The 17319-nt window shown below is 38.7% G+C and overlaps 1 protein-coding gene across 1 annotated transcript in view; it reads left to right on the top strand.

The window, feature by feature from the left end:
• The first annotated feature begins 216 nt into the window (after positions 1-216).
• The window catches only part of LOC126298255 (transmembrane protein 267), a 33912-nt gene continuing 16809 nt past the window's right edge, over positions 217-17319 (top strand). Inside the window, exons 1-2 of the mRNA XM_049989558.1 lie at positions 217-563; positions 11820-11875. Coding sequence (XP_049845515.1) covers positions 323-563; positions 11820-11875 — 297 coding nt within the window. The 5' untranslated portion in view covers positions 217-322. The remainder of the gene's footprint in view (positions 564-11819; positions 11876-17319) is intronic.

Raw genomic sequence — 17319 nt, 5'->3', positions numbered from 1 at the left:
AGTAACAATCAAAAGCTACTCCAGCTTTCAATATAGTACTCGAATCCCATAGCGCACCACTTTATATATTATTCCGGGAGCATGTGAACCAATATTTAAATCACCTAAGAAGGATTTATGACAGTTTTCTTTAATGTTCGATCGGTTTCAGCCGAACGCCCGTTGTACTGTACTCATTTAAGTTTCTCTTTCCACTGGCTCGAACAAAGATGATAACTGACGTTTCTGTTTACCTGTGAAAGTGTGAAGTGTGAACTTTGCCTGAAGCGGGCAAGAATTGAAATGCGTGTTGACATTTGTGACATGTTATCCCAATGTTGTGATGGGTTATACGACGTATGTTGTAGCTTGTTTGTTGGCTATTGTTCCACTGATTGGGGATTTTGTGGTTAATGCAAGTGACAACCGATTAGCCAAGTCATTATCAGACAATTTAACTCATGGAGTAATTGGTTTTTTAACATGGTTGTTGGTGTGCGTTCATTATGCACACGTATCAGCCTACGTTTTATTAGCTGAGTCTGCTGCTTGTTGTTTGGCAGTGTGGGGCGGCGAAGAAGTTGGTAGAATGAGTTGTTTGAATGTTCATTTCACGTAACAGACTATTGCCGATGCAACATATGTGGGACGGCGAAGAAGTCGTTGTTTAATGTTGAATGAAAGTTGAACATTGCCACCTTAAATCACGCGAGCCTGGCAACTAATTTGGTGGCCAGTCAGAAAGCGAAGGGAAACTTACTGACCTTAGTTCCCAGTCTGCACGGCCACATTCCTATACAGCCCAGCTAAACGAAAAATATCCATAGTTCTTCACGGGATTAGGGCTGCTTCAATAAAATTTAAAGTTCCAAACAAGATTTTATTATCTTAAAGGCTCACACAAATTACTCGAAACTTCTGAAAATGCTAAAGACATTAAATATTGTTAATTCAGCCAATCGTTTAATAGTTCAGAGGCGACTTCTACAGCAAGTTCCTCCCGAATAGTTCATTACTCTAACTAACGGTGGTCTATTAATAGTTCGCAATAATGTTAAAAAAAAAGATTAATGCTCGCCTTAAAAGTGGAGTTAGCCACCACTTGCCACGCGGAATTATACTTCACACGGACGGCACAATAACAGTTTGTTACCGAAGTCTAAACGATCCAGGACGGTGTACAGTCCTCGCGATTTTCAATGTCCGTTTACATTGCTAAGTACGCGCATGTCACAGCCCGCTATGACGTCACCCGAGGCGAGGCGCGATCGGACGTTAAGCTCGCGTGGACTAGGCGTTGGTCTAATGCGGAGTGAGCTTACTACTGCCTCTGCCGCTCTTTTTATATAGCTCCGGCGCGTACCGCCAAGAGAGCATCTGTTCTTACCGTTCCTATGCAGATGCCTGCAGCCTCCAAATGATCGCTATCTCAGGCACATAATCTTAAATATCACATTTAATAATAGCTTTACAAACTTCTCAATTTTTGTATACATACATCTGAGCAGTACAGAAGCACGTAGAAAATCTCAGCCCGCTAAAATTAAAACTTTACTCTCTAGAATTTTTACAATGGAACTAACGGTAGATTGTTACCTCTGAACCATAGCTTTATCAAGACTTGTATCAGCTGTTAATTATGCTACAAGACTAAAACTTGGTGTAGCTTTGTTAATTGTCCTATCTGATCATTGGTCTTAAAGAATTTGTTTTATCATTAAAATTTAAAGTACTTAATCTATAATGCTTATGTACATTTTACTCACAAAAGTAGTTTTTACTAAATTACTAAAAAACTAGAAGAGATAACTGATTGTGGTATTTCCATTATTATTATTAGGGTGAACTGAAGCATCCTACCAATTTTCAATATTGTAGCTCTATTATTTCGCGCCTCTGATTTTTCCGAAAAACGCGGATTCTGGAGTCAATTTTAGTTTTATGGTTTTGGAAACCAGCACCACTCATTAATGACTTCTTACTGCACCTTCTCACCAAATTTTGGCTTCCTAGCGTCATTATTTAGCACCTCCTATTTTTCTTTCAAAACGTGAATTTTACGTAAACTACTAATTTTATAACATTAAGATTTGTTACCTGAAACATTATTACATAGAACTATACTTTAACAAAGTTTTACACACAAATCTTAATTTTTACTTTTATGTTAAATGTGGTGCAATACTATATGCAGGCGCGTTACGATGACGTGACGCTACTAGCAGTGAACTAGGGTAAGTCCCGTGCACTCGCTCGCCTCTGTATCTTATACATGATACAGCGCTTGCTTTGCTTCATCACCCCCTTTTAAATTTTCGTGAAAATCTATTTTTGAACAAAATTAAATTTCTAAAAGAACAAACAAGCGATGGATTACTTTAGTATACCTCTTTCAACTTAAGTTGCTTCTTCTTAGGAAATTCCTTATTACTACATACACAAAATAACCATACTCATATACACATAGAAAACCTAGTACAGAAGACATTCACAAATTATTTACATACATTTACATGGAAATATAAATTTTTCAATGGTTACAAAATAGTTATTTTTTTTTCTTTAAAATCAGTCTCTTCCTGAAAAAGAAAATACACACGACTTTTATCACTGCAACGCACTCACATTTTTCTCTTACTATAATACTCGGCACTGTGGTGGGTGTCCTATTGTAACACTCATTTAATTTCACTGATTGACAAAATTGTGGGAGGAAATTGTATTCACTGTGGTTTGCGTCTCTACTTCCAATCTCCCTACCGCTTGTTGTCAGTCATTCATGCAGCCTGCATGTCCCTGAGAAACAGACAATACAGTCTAAGTTTCTGTTTTCAACTTATATCTAAGGTAGGACAAAGTACATTTTATAGTTTATATTCTGGCACTATTTTACTAATTGTGAAGTTGTCAGAAAGACATTTAGCACTAAGTCGTATCTGATACAATAGCTCCTACTTTCTTCTTTCATAAACAATCTTTTAGGTTCCTAAATAGTGAAAATTCTTTTAGCAAATTAATATATTAAGATCTTGCTTCCACTTAGAAAATTGAGTAACCTTTTAGTTTTAATGTATTCTGGCTTAATGATCGTATGGATTAGTTCATCAAAGAAGTCATTTGCTGACCAGCACTTTGCTTTATTGTATGAATTACTAAAGAAATTAGTTATTTTCAGTATACCGATTCCAAATTTCTGCATTTTCCAATATTTGTGTGTTTCTGTTGTCTGTTTAACTATTTATTTGCCTCAAGCAAGATTTAGCGTTTTTCACCATTTCACGAGACGTGAGGGAATTATTCTTTAATCCTACATCATTTACTTCAATTTACTTACTTCACTTCTTCACCTTATTCATTTTCTCCCTTTTCTTCCAGATTCAAAATACTTCATTTCTCCACTTCTTTCTCCCTTTTCCTTTTGTCAGCCTATTGACGTCCTGTTTCTATATATTTGGTGCGATCCTCACACCACTTCCACACATCTCCATTTATTTAATTCTAAAACGCCATTGCTTGCCTCTATGAGCATTACCTTCTTACGCTGTTTTCCTTCAGACAACCTTATTTCTAGCAACATACTACCTTCTGCATAATCTCATGGATTATTCATATTCATACCGTACTTCGTATACTGCAAAGTGTCTCTCTTAGTTGTAGTTTCTAACCCTTTACAATTACATGAAATATTTTAATTTATTTATTTTAGCCATGTTTGCCTCTTATTGGTACTCAGACTTTTGTTTTGCCATTCACTAGGTAGATCCTTACTAAGAATACTTAAAACCTAATAGCATATATACAACATGAAGACATATGTGATTCTTACCTGTTATGATAGACCAGAAGAAGGGAATGAAACTTGAAAAGGAAATAAAGTTTCACCCAGCTGGGACTGCACGGTACGCCAAACCGTGTATCCGCCAAAGAGTGGCAGACTCCCTACAGTAATTAATTACTGTTAATTTTAAATTCCTTTAGATCCACAATATTTCTTAGACCTAGTTCTCTCTTACTCTTTGGATATTCCAAACGATAGGCATTTGCATGAGGTTTACTTACTATTCTAAATGGTCCATGATATACATGCATAAACTTTTTAGTTTCTGCAGAAATTTTCTTTGATTTTTCTTTTGTTTTGACCAGCACTAGCTCACCAATTTTAAAACTAGTGGGGGAAGCCCTTGCATCATGCCTCTTTTTCCTATCTAAAGCTCTTTTGCGTATATTTGCCCTGGCCTGTGCTTTCTTCTCATCCAATGTACTCTGACTTAGAACTGGAAAGTCAATCATACTCGGAATGATATTATGTGGTTCCTGATTGAACATCAGCTCACATGGAGCAAAACCTGTGGCATCGTGTTTCAGATTATTAATTATCTCTTCAAAATACTTAATATGATCAGCCCATGTTGAATGCTTCCTAGCACAGTAGGTTCTACATAGTCTATTCAGTTCTCGCATAACCCTTTCACTCATATTTCCTTGCGGAAAGTATGCTGAAATCCTTATATGCTGAGTTCCGCTCCTTTCAAGACACAACTTAAATTTTTCTGATACAAATTGAGGACCATTATCTGACAATAGGTTCTTTGGCTTGCCAATTTTCACAAAATAATCTTTCTCCAATTTATCTACAAGTGTTTTGGCATTGGCTCTCTTAATCGGATACAGTTTAACATATTTACTAAACCCATCAATCACCACAAAAACATGCGTACATCCTCCTTTAGATGTCGGGAGAGGTCCAAAAAGATCAACTGCACATAACTCTAAGGGTTCACTTGGGTCTACGTGATGCATATCCCCTTGCACTATTTTATTTACTGCTCTTACCTTTTGACAAATAACACAGGATGCTAACCTTTCTGCAACTCTACGATGCATGTTATCAAAGATGACTTTCTCATTTAGTTTAGCAATGCACTTTTTTGTACCATAATGACCATACCTTAGATGTACATAATCTATTAGCAGATCTACGTGCTGTGAAGGAAAACACACTTTCCATTCTGCTAAAGTTACCTTCCTCCTACGGAACAAAATTCCTTTGTGTAGACAGTAATATTGTGCTACCTTTGGATAATTAGGGTCCCCTAAATAGCTTTTAACTAGCTTCAATTGATCATCCTCATTCTGTTCTCGTCTTAAATTCTTAAATACTTTCTTTAAGGCACTCTCCTCTCTGAGCTCATGTACTGTCAACATACTTACCTCATTCCTTTCTGCCAAAGGAAGTTCTGATTCATTCCATAATTCAGCACTTCTTGATAGCCCATCTGCTACCAAATTGCTCTTTCCCTGTATATAATTAATTTCAAGATCAAACTGCTGAAGGTACATGGCCCACCTTGTCAACCTTGGATGCCTTAGTTTACAAGTCTTCAAAAATGTAAGTGCTTTGTGATCACTATAGATAATTACCTTCTGTCCTAACAAATAGTGCTCAAACTTCTGCATACCAAATACTATGGCTAGTGCCTCTAATTCTGAGATAGCATAATTTCGCTCAGCAGATTGTAATGAACGACTTGCAAAAGCAATAGTTTTATGAACCTCCTGGTCGCCTTCTGTTTCTAGCTGAAACAATTCTACAGCAATCCCATAACCACTTGCATCCACTGACATGCAAAAGGGTCTTGTAAAATCGGGATGGTGCAAGAGCGGACTATTAATTAAACAATCTTTTAATCCCTCAAAAGCAGACTGGCATTCTGGAGTCCAAACCCATGGGGTATTCTTTTTTAGCAGGTTGAGTAAACATGGATCATTAAATAAATGATCTTTAACAAAACGTCGGTAGAATCCAAACAAACCGAACATTGACCTGAGTTGCTTTTTATTTCGGGGCGCTTCAAACTTTTCAATACATGATAATTTGGATGGATCAGGTAATATACCCTCTCTGCTAATTTCATGGCCCAGGAATTTTAATCTGTCCTTTACACATTCAGTCTTTTCTAACTTTAATTTCATACCTCCATTTTCAAGAGCTTCTAGTACCCTGTCCAACAGACTGATATGTTCTTCCCATGTGGAAGTTGCCAACAGAATATCGTCTACGTAAATGGTTACTTGATCTAATAATTCCTGTCCTAATACATGAGCCATAACTCTTACAAAGGCACACACTGAAATATTCAATCCGAACGGAACTACTTTATACTGGTAGCATACTCCTTCATACAAAAATGCTGTATACTTACGTGATTCCTTAGCCAGCGGCAAATTCCAGTAACCACATGTTATGTCCATGGAAGTAAAGTACTTAACCCCTCGGAACTTTTGAATTAACTCATCCATATTTTGAGGACGATCACTTTCTCTGATGACAATTTCATTTAACCAGCGTGCATCCAATACTAATCTAACACTTCCATCACGCTTAGGCACTACAACAAGAGGACTATTGTATTCACTAATTGCTTGCTCTATGACACCCCATGCCAACATACGTTTAATTTCATTTCGCACTGCTTGTTTCCTTGCAACATGTATTGGATAAGGCTTCTTAAAAAATACCTTCCCAGGCTTGATATTCAAATGGCATTCATAACCTTTAACTTCACCAGGTGCGTTTGAGAATACATTACTATGCTTAGTTAACACACTCTTTAACTCTGATCTTTGTTCGTCAGCAATTTGCTTTGTTGATTGTACCTTTTCCTCTATTTCCTTTAGGATGTGTCTCTCTTCAACCTTAGCACTTTCCTCATTCTCACTGAAAACCAAATTTTCCTGCAAGTATCCTTTATTCTTTATTACTCTAATAGGCAGTTCCCAAGTTTCATTACTACCGCTTATATAACTTCCTATAAAAGACTCTCTTATCACTTTAGAGTCAGGTAAAGTTAAAATTAAGTTGTTCTGATCAAAATTGATCTTTCCCTGGTACTTTGATAAGAAATCAGCACCAATCAACATATCAACACTTAAGCCTAGCACAATCAAACAAGGATGATCTATTACTACGTCATTTATACCAATGGGTATCAAAGCTTCGTGTTGAACTGGTCTAGAGACTTTTCCAGTAGCACCTATAATCTTTAAGCCACTTACTTTCATAACTGTTAACTTCTCTTTATTGGGTATGGTGTCAAAAAATGTTTGTGATAAAGCACTTGCTTCACTGCCACTGTCAAGCAGACAACGCACAGTGACTCCTGATATGTTTACTTTGATAACAGGGTGAGTTATTTTACATTGAACAGGTTGCTCACACACCTCGTCTAATAAATCTCGTTCTATGTTCTTCCAGCTAAAGTAATTCTGATCAGTTGCAATTACATTTACATCCTGGGGCTCATCATGCTCTATAATCTTAGCTGCTTTCTCTAATCTGTCCACTAACTTTAAATCGAAGCATCTGACGACTTTTTCTACTTTTATTTTGCTGCACATCAGCCAAACTATCCTCTACCTCTGAGCAACTGCGTCCCTGCGCAATATTGCTGTTCATAAGAATGTCGTCACCTTCAACCATTTGTGGCACGTTTACACAGCTACTAGATTCTTTCACCTCGTTACTATTTCTACCCCCTTCATTCATCATTTCCTCCTCTCTAAAGTTTTGCAGTACTGATTCTACTTCTGCTACTTCTACTTCAGCTTTTAGATTGCCATTTTCATCGAAGATGTAAGCTTTTACTTCATCATTATTCCCATCAGACTCAAACCCATTATCTATTTCTTCCCCATTATCTACCTTGAGTTTCTGTTCTTCCTTGACCCATTTTTCTAGTGTATCCAAAATACTATCCACTATTTTGTGAGAGTGGCTTAACACATCACTGGTATTATCTGTATTTATTTCGTCATCCATGTTGTCTGTCTGTGTATGTTGGCTGATTGTCTGTGTTTCCGTTACTGGCTGTGTTACTGTTACCGCCTGGTGAGCGCCAGTTTCCTCATAGACGGGATTTAGTTTCCCACACGCGGCCTGTTGTGTTCATCTGTGACACCACTAGATATAGTAGCATCATGACTCCCTTCTTGTCTTAATGGCATAATATTTACTTCTCCACTTTCGTCATAGTAGTTGTTACGAAAGCGTGGTGAGTATTTACCCCCTCTTCCTCTGCCACGGCTTTGGTTTCGATAGTTTGTTTTGGTGTGCCTAACTTCCATATTTCTAACGTTCACGTTTCCATTATTTTGTACGTGATTGTTAGAAGATTTGTTATTCTGCTGCACCTGCTCCTCAGCAGCAGCTTCTCTTTCCACTCTTTCCAGATATTCAATAAATTTGTCTATATTATCTCTAGGGGCGGAAATGATCCTCTTCTGCCAGTACCACGGCAGCTTACCTTCTAAACCCATAATGATCATATCTGGCTTCATCTTTTCTGTCAAATGTGACAGTCTTGAAACCCACTTCCTAGCGAAATCCTTTACTGATTCACGCCCTGGGAAAAACTTCTTACCACTCCAGAATTCCCTTAACACATCATTTTGTTTGTTATGTGACCAGTATTCGTTGAGAAATGCAGACTTAAATTCAGATAAAGTTTTACATTTGATCATTACATCCGCTGACCATCGCAAAGCATCACCTGACAAATGACTTCTTATAAATGAAATTTTTTCTCTTTCTGACCAAGTGTTGGGGAGAACATCCTCAAAGTCATTCCAAAATTCAAGAGGGTGAATGTACTTATCAGGATCAAAGCGCAAAAACTGTCGACACCCTATAAAAGCAGCGTCAACTGAAGTCACATGCTGTACAGTAGAATGACTAGAATTAACAGAGGTTACTCTATTTTCTAGGTTAGCAATGTTAGTATTTAATTCCTCTACTTGTGACTCTACTGCTTCTATCCTGGCAGAACATCTTTGTTCCACTGCACCACGAATTTCGGTACAGGTTTCTTTTACTTTCTCAATGTTTTTCTGACAAGTATCTACTTTAATTTGTACCTCTTTAACTTTGTCAGAGCAAAGTTTGGACTCGTTGCTCAATCTTTCGGACAACCTCACTTCCAAAAGTTCATCTGCCTCTTGATAATTTTTTTTAATTTGATCTATTTCACATTTGAAAGTACTATGCATTTTAGTTAACTGTTGCCCTACTTTTACTTGAATGTCATGATGAATAGCATCTATCTTATAATTCAAACTATTCCATTTTGATTGCAGTTCTTCTTTTAGTTCTTTATTACTAACCTCAATTTTATTCTCCAACTTTTTATTACTATTTTCAATTTTAGCCTCAATTTTATTTTGGTTTGATTCGAGTTTGGCAAACAGTATTTGCATCCAATCCGGAGCTTCTACCTTGATACTTTGTATCTCTTGACTTGACTGAGCTGGAGATATATTGAGCTCAGTTTCACTACCTGACAAAGTTAGCAACTCTACTGGCTCCCTTTTGACTTCTATTTCACTTATTGATTGCATCCCTGCACTCTCATTTAAATTAAAGTCATAATTTACTGGTGACAAATTACGTTCTAGTTCAATATTTGAGGGATTAATGGAACCATCCTCATTAAACTCAATTCCTGATCCTGAGGATTCTTGGTCAGAGACCGGTTCCCTTCTGAAATGTACACTACTTTCCATATCTTTTAGTTTGTTAGCAGCAGTTAATAAATATTTTAAAAGTCTTTGACTTAACTTAAATGCTTGATTTCGACGAATGATGTCGTCGCGGTGTACCAGCAATCGTGATGCGACGCGTCGCGACGTATTGAAGGCAGCAGCAGCAGCTGTAGCGTCGAGTACCGCCACAGGAATCGCCTACTGCAATAGCTCCAGGGGGGGGGGGGGGGGGGGGCAGCAAGGCACCGTTGACCGCTCGGCGCAGCCGGCAGCTGTCTCGCAGATCAGCGCAGCTCCGCGATGACGCACCGTCTTCCTTTAGTCTCAGCGCCGTCGGCAGCCGCGATCCAGCATCGTCGCCTTCCTCACCATCGTCACTAACCAACGTACAGCGGTAGACACTTATTGTTATACACTACACCCGCCTTTACTGGTAACACTGTTCCCACACTAGTTCAATTCAGTGTCCCGTTATTGCCTACCGAGTTCGTTAATTTATACCAATCGCTTTCACACATCGAGCACTTTTATTTGCTTTTAATTCAGTTTTCCCGGCCGATGCACCATATGTGGGGCGGCGAAGAAGTTGGTAGAATGAGTTGTTTGAATGTTCATTTCACGTAACAGACTATTGCCGATGCAACATATGTGGGACGGCGAAGAAGTCGTTGTTTAATGTTGAATGAAAGTTGAACATTGCCACCTTAAATCACGCGAGCCTGGCAACTAATTTGGTGGCCAGTCAGAAAGCGAAGGGAAACTTACTGACCTTAGTTCCCAGTCTGCACGGCCACATTCCTATACAGCCCAGCTAAACGAAAAATATCCATAGTTCTTCACGGGATTAGGGCTGCTTCAATAAAATTTAAAGTTCCAAACAAGATTTTATTATCTTAAAGGCTCACACAAATTACTCGAAACTTCTGAAAATGCTAAAGACATTAAATATTGTTAATTCAGCCAATCGTTTAATAGTTCAGAGGCGACTTCTACAGCAAGTTCCTCCCGAATAGTTCATTACTCTAACTAACGGTGGTCTATTAATAGTTCGCAATAATGTTAAAAAAAAAGATTAATGCTCGCCTTAAAAGTGGAGTTAGCCACCACTTGCCACGCGGAATTATACTTCACACGGACGGCACAATAACAGTTTGTTACCGAAGTCTAAACGATCCAGGACGGTGTACAGTCCTCGCGATTTTCAATGTCCGTTTACATTGCTAAGTACGCGCATGTCACAGCCCGCTATGACGTCACCCGAGGCGAGGCGCGATCGGACGTTAAGCTCGCGTGGACTAGGCGTTGGTCTAATGCGGAGTGAGCTTACTACTGCCTCTGCCGCTCTTTTTATATAGCTCCGGCGCGTACCGCCAAGAGAGCATCTGTTCTTACCGTTCCTATGCAGATGCCTGCAGCCTCCAAATGATCGCTATCTCAGGCACATAATCTTAAATATCACATTTAATAATAGCTTTACAAACTTCTCAATTTTTGTATACATACATCTGAGCAGTACAGAAGCACGTAGAAAATCTCAGCCCGCTAAAATTAAAACTTTACTCTCTAGAATTTTTACAATGGAACTAACGGTAGATTGTTACCTCTGAACCATAGCTTTATCAAGACTTGTATCAGCTGTTAATTATGCTACAAGACTAAAACTTGGTGTAGCTTTGTTAATTGTCCTATCTGATCATTGGTCTTAAAGAATTTGTTTTATCATTAAAATTTAAAGTACTTAATCTATAATGCTTATGTACATTTTACTCACAAAAGTAGTTTTTACTAAATTACTAAAAAACTAGAAGAGATAACTGATTGTGGTATTTCCATTATTATTATTAGGGTGAACTGAAGCATCCTACCAATTTTCAATATTGTAGCTCTATTATTTCGCGCCTCTGATTTTTCCGAAAAACGCGGATTCTGGAGTCAATTTTAGTTTTATGGTTTTGGAAACCAGCACCACTCATTAATGACTTCTTACTGCACCTTCTCACCAAATTTTGGCTTCCTAGCGTCATTATTTAGCACCTCCTATTTTTCTTTCAAAACGTGAATTTTACGTAAACTACTAATTTTATAACATTAAGATTTGTTACCTGAAACATTATTACATAGAACTATACTTTAACAAAGTTTTACACACAAATCTTAATTTTTACTTTTATGTTAAATGTGGTGCAATACTATATGCAGGCGCGTTACGATGACGTGACGCTACTAGCAGTGAACTAGGGTAAGTCCCGTGCACTCGCTCGCCTCTGTATCTTATACATGATACAGCGCTTGCTTTGCTTCAGCAGCTTCTGCAATTGATGTTGATCATTTTGTAGCAGCAAGATCCGTGTATCTTGAGGTTAGTCCATTTGTTCTTCTGATCCAGTAATTTCTACGACTAATCCTTTATCACCGTTTATAAAGTAAAACCAGTATCCTATTATTTTCAGACCTTTTTTTCTGCCCCTGCTGTTTTGAATGACTGATTATACGAGTGAGTTATCTGAATTTTGTACGAATCACTAAAGTAACTTTTGTCGAGTTATACAGGATGCTATTATATGTGCTTCATGTGTTGTGGCTATGGGCATGTTTATTTTGTCTCATTTCCCCAGTTCTGTTTAAAACGTAGTCATTTGCAGACGGGGGAAATTCATTTATCTGAAGGCTTGTCAGGCTCTATATTTCTAGCTGAATGAAGTATAGTAGACAAGATTCCAGTTTGTTTGAATTACAAAGTCTTAGCAGTTATTATTATTATTCCTCGAGATCCAGATTTCAGAAATTGTGTGTTGTCAAGACTGAATGGTGCAGTATTAATTATTGTAGAAGTGGGAAAGAGTGGAAATTCATGGGTCAGGCCATGACATTGTATGCCACAAGTACTGAAATTCAAAAACCTTTTAATCACCAAAAAACTTCTGCTATTTTGTTCAGAAAACTATGTAGTTTCATATGGTATAGTCATTCTCGTTTTTAAAAAAATATTAGTGTGATTTTTTCCTCACACATTTAGAAACAATAAAATATTTTCTGTTACATACGGACATTTCATTTTTATTATTTGTATCACACACATTGATGATCCTGTAACAAAATCTATGTGGACACTTAAGTTAGCCTAACAGGACTAAATTGGTATTAAAAGAAGGAATTTGATATGTTTATCAAAGACATAAAATTCCCCCCAAAGTTGTAAATGTCATTCCGTAACAAACTGTTGACATAATATAAAATATAATGAACAGTTAATATAAAATTTTCTTTTCCATAATTTCCTAATAGAAGAGTTTTACGATGTCTTCAGTACCATAAAACCTCATGTAACATGACTATTTAATAAATATTTATTTTGTAAAACTTGTTACAGAAGGACATTTGTTATAAATGTATATTTGAGTTTACCTCTAAAATAGAAACCAGCCACTCACAGCATGCCTTTACCTAGCTAGGCAATGAAACAATTGTCAGATGTTTTTTCTCCAGTTTTCTGTTCTCTCTCTCCATTGTTGTATAGGTTTCAAGTCACTGTTCGTGTTGGAAGTGTAAATTTGCTAGTTATAAATGTTATAAACAATTTGAAAGTAAGTATTAGTTTAATGTAAACAAAGTTTGTTTATTTATGCATAAGTCTGAAACATTTTTTTCGAACAAGCCTGATTACTTCAAAAGCCTGAGTGAAGAATGTAGGCTATAATTTCATGTGCTATATGAGCAAGTGTATCAAATATTTACATGCTGAGGCATATTGTTAGTATTTATCTGACATCTTTCAAATATTTTTATAATTATTAACAGTGAAGGAATATCATAGCCTACTCTGCAAAGACTAGGTGACATTGTTATGTGCAACACTTTTAAAAACATGTAAAAAGCATTTCTCAATTTTTTGGCTTTGTAATTTTTACTTCATACTCTAAACAGACATGGCATATCTCCTTTGAGCTGAACATATGTTCACTCTTTGAGCTTGCAAATAAAATGTAATGTACATCAATGGCTTACTATGAAATTTTTGGAAATGTAATGTAAATTCAATTGCTTCTTTGGTTCAGTTATAGACTTAACAAGATTCTTGAATATATGTGCAGGTGTGATGGCCAAAACTGGTGCCGAGCGTGCTAAGGAATGCAGAAAATGAAAAATGTATGACCCAGTAACAGCGGAAGTGTATTGTCAAAAAGATCACAAGAAAAAATAAGCAAAACGACAGAAGTTAATAGCTGAGGGAAAGATGGGTCATTTATGAAAATATGAAAAAGATAAGAAAAATATACAATGCACCCTTGCTCGTCAAACCAGTGCAAATCCAACATTAAAAATGTCACCTAGCACGTTAGGTAAAGCTACCACTAGGATCAAGAGATGTCTCCCAAAATAACCTTCCAAGGAGGCCGAAGTTCTTGGAAAACTCGTCAAACCCTTTTCACCTCAAAAACTTAATAATTTTTTTTAAGTTGCTGGCTTTACTTCTAGGAATGCAAAATCAAAACAATCAGTATTTGAAAGAAAAAAAGAAGGGATTCTGTGCCAAATCAAAAAATACAGAAGGTGCTACAATTTTATGAAAGAGATAATATAAGCTGGCAGTGCTCTGGCAGAAATGAATTCATTTCTCTTAAATGTGGTAAAGAGTACAGGCAAAAGAGATTTTTGTTATACAATATTAAAGAAATTTAGAACTTTTCTGCAAAGAGTTACCCATTGGACAGTCAAAATTTAAACAATTACGACCAAAGCATGCGGTATATATAACACTAAGAGATCGAAAAGTTTGTGTCTGCACTTATCATGAAAATGCTGCTATGTTATTAAGGTCTTTGAACAAGCATGTGCCAAGCATACCAAAAAGTTTAGATGAAGTACTTGGGAAAACAGTTTGTGATTCCACCAATATCAGCTGTATAGGCAGGAATTGTGAATAGTGTGGCACTTCAAATGTTGACAGCTATTTTGAAGGGTTAGATTCAAACAAAAGAATAACTTTTCATAAATGGTGTCTAGAAAAAGGTCCTACAAAGAAACAAGAAATGCAAAGTTGTCAGAAGCAAAGGTACAACTTTATTTACAATTACAGACTTTGACCAGGCATGTTTACATTGCACGTAGGTAACACTTTGAGTTGCGCACGTTAAAACGTGTCTCCCTGCCGCCGTTGGATAAGCAGCTGCAGCAGCAAGTCGTATAACCCTAGCTTACTTATTTGTTAGATAGTTTAATTAATTTCTTTGCGTGTTTTTGGGTACTTGCATTGTTTAATTCATATATTTCGGGCGTATTATAGTATTTGCAGGTGTAGCATCGCGCTTTAGTGTTTACTTCGTAGATTCTTATTTAAATTATGTGCGAGTTTCGTATAGGAGGTGCAATTTCGAGTTTTAGTTACTGTAATCGTAAATTCAGCAGATTGTAGCGCAGTCGTTAGGCATTTGTACAGGTTAGTTGATACATTCTTTGCGTGTTCCGCTTGCGTTATCTAGGCACGGACTCGTGTTTCGGTAACTGTTGTTAAACATCGATTAGAATGGACAGGGACTGCGATTGCTGTGTTCGGATGAGGACTGACTTGGCATCCCTTCGCTCACAGCTACAAACGGCGCTGACTTCGGTCACGCAGCTTGAGGCTGTTGCCAATGGGCACCACTGTGGGGAGCCGGACTCGGGTATCACGGGGATGTCAACTTCATCCCGTCTGTCCCCAGATCGGTCCGCCGCTGTGGTTGCCCCGGTTGCTGCCCGTAGTGGGGCTGAGCCCTCGCCTGTGGTTGATTGGGAAGTCGTTCCAAGGCGTGGCAGGCAGCGAAAGGCGTCCCCGGAGGCTGATCAGAAAGCCTCCCCAGTGCGTCTGACAAACCGGTTTCAGGCACTGTCTCTGGCTGAGCCAGATGCAGCCGCCTGCCCTGTTTCAGAGGATCATTCTCAGCCTTCAAGGTCCGGGCAATCGCAGAGGGTGGGCTTACTGGTAGTTGGGAGCTCCAATGTTTGGCGCGTAATGGGGCCCCTTAGGGATACGGCGGCTAAGGAGGGGAAGAAATCCAGTGTGCACTCCGTGTGCATTCCGGGAGGAGTCATTCCTGATGTGGAAAGGGTCCTTCCGGATGCCATGAAGAGTACAGGGTGCAGCCAGCTGCAGGTGGTGGCACATGTCGGCACTAATGACGTGTGTCGCTTTGGATCTGAGGAAATTCTCTCTGGATTCCAGCGGCTATCTGATTTGATGAAGGCAGAGCTCACCATCTGCAGCATCGTTGACAGAACCGACTGCGGACCTTTGGTGCAGAGCCGGGTGGAGGGTCTGAATCAGAGGCTCAGACGGTTTTGCGACCGTATTGGCTGCAGATTCCTAGACTTGCGCCATAGGGTGGTGGGGTTTCGGGTTCCGCTGAATAGGTCAGGAGTTCACTACACTCAGCTGGCGGCTACACGGGTAGCGGAGGCTGTGTGGCGTGGACTGGGCGGTTTTTTAGGTTAGAAGGCTTCGGGAAAGTGCGGGATGGGCTGCAATGTCAAAGGGTGCTCGGCAATTACAGGACGTGCTTGGATCAAGGAACAGTCGGAATTTTAGTTGTAAATTGTTGTAGTTGCGCTGGAAAAGTCCCTGAGCTTCAAGCGCTAATAGAAAGCACAGAAGCTGATATCGTTATAGGTACAGAAAGCTGGCTAAAGCCTGAAATAAGTTCTGCAGAAATTTTTACGAAGTCTCAGACGGTGTTCAGGAAAGATAGATTAGGCAGAATTGGTGGTGGAGTGTTTGTGTCTGTCAGTAGTGGTTTATCTTGTAGTGAAGTCGAAGTAGATACTCCGTGCGAATTGGTGTGGGTGGGGGTTATACTTAACAGCCGAATTAAGTTAATAATTGGCTCCTTCTACCGACCCCCAGACTCCGATGATACAGTTGCGGAACAGTTCAGAGAAAGTTTGAGTCTCGTAACAAATAAATACCCCACTCATACGGTTATAGTTGGTGGGGACTTCAACCTACCCTCGGTATGTTGGCAAAAATACTTGTTCAAAACCGGTGGTAGGCAGAAAACGTCTTCCGAGATTGTCCTAAATGCATTCTCCAAAAATTATTTCGAGCAGTTAGTCCACGAACCCACGCGAATTGTAAATGGTTGCGAAAACACACTTGACCTCTTGGCCACAAACAATCCAGAGCTGATAGAGAGCATCATGACTGATACAGGGATTAGTGATCACAAGGTCATTGTAGCTAGGCTCAATACCATTTCTTCCAAATCCATCAGAAACAAACGCAAAATAATTTTATTTAAAAAAGCGGATAAAGTGCCACTAGAAGCCTTCCTAAAAGACAATTTAAATTCCCTCCGAACTGACTATGCGAATGTAGACGAGATGTGGCTCAAATTCAAAGATATAGTAGCAACAGCAATTGAGATATTCATACCTCATAAACTGGTAAGAGATGGAACGGATCCCCCGTGGTACACAAAAAAGGTCCGAACGCTGTTGCAGAGGCAACGGAAAAAGCATGCGAAGTTCAGAAGAACGCGAAATCCTGAAGATGGGCTAAAATTTACAGACGCGCGAAATTTGGCACGTACTTCGATGCGAGATGCCTTTAATAGGTTCCACAACGAAACATTGTCTCGAAATTTGGTACAAAATCCAAAGAAATTCTGGTCGTATGTAAAGTACACAAGCGGCAAGATGCAGTCAATACCTTCGCTGCGCAGTGCCGATGGTACTGTTATCGGCGACTGTGCTGCTAAAGCGGAGTTATTGAACGCAGTTTTCCGAAATTCCTTCACCAGGGAAGACGAATGGAATATTCCAGAATTT

The sequence above is a fragment of the Schistocerca gregaria genome, chromosome X (assembly GCF_023897955.1).
Source record: "Schistocerca gregaria isolate iqSchGreg1 chromosome X, iqSchGreg1.2, whole genome shotgun sequence".
Classification (NCBI taxonomy): domain Eukaryota; kingdom Metazoa; phylum Arthropoda; class Insecta; order Orthoptera; family Acrididae; genus Schistocerca; species Schistocerca gregaria.
Note: the sequence above shows the minus strand (reverse complement) of the source record. Positions and strands in the feature narration are given on the sequence as shown.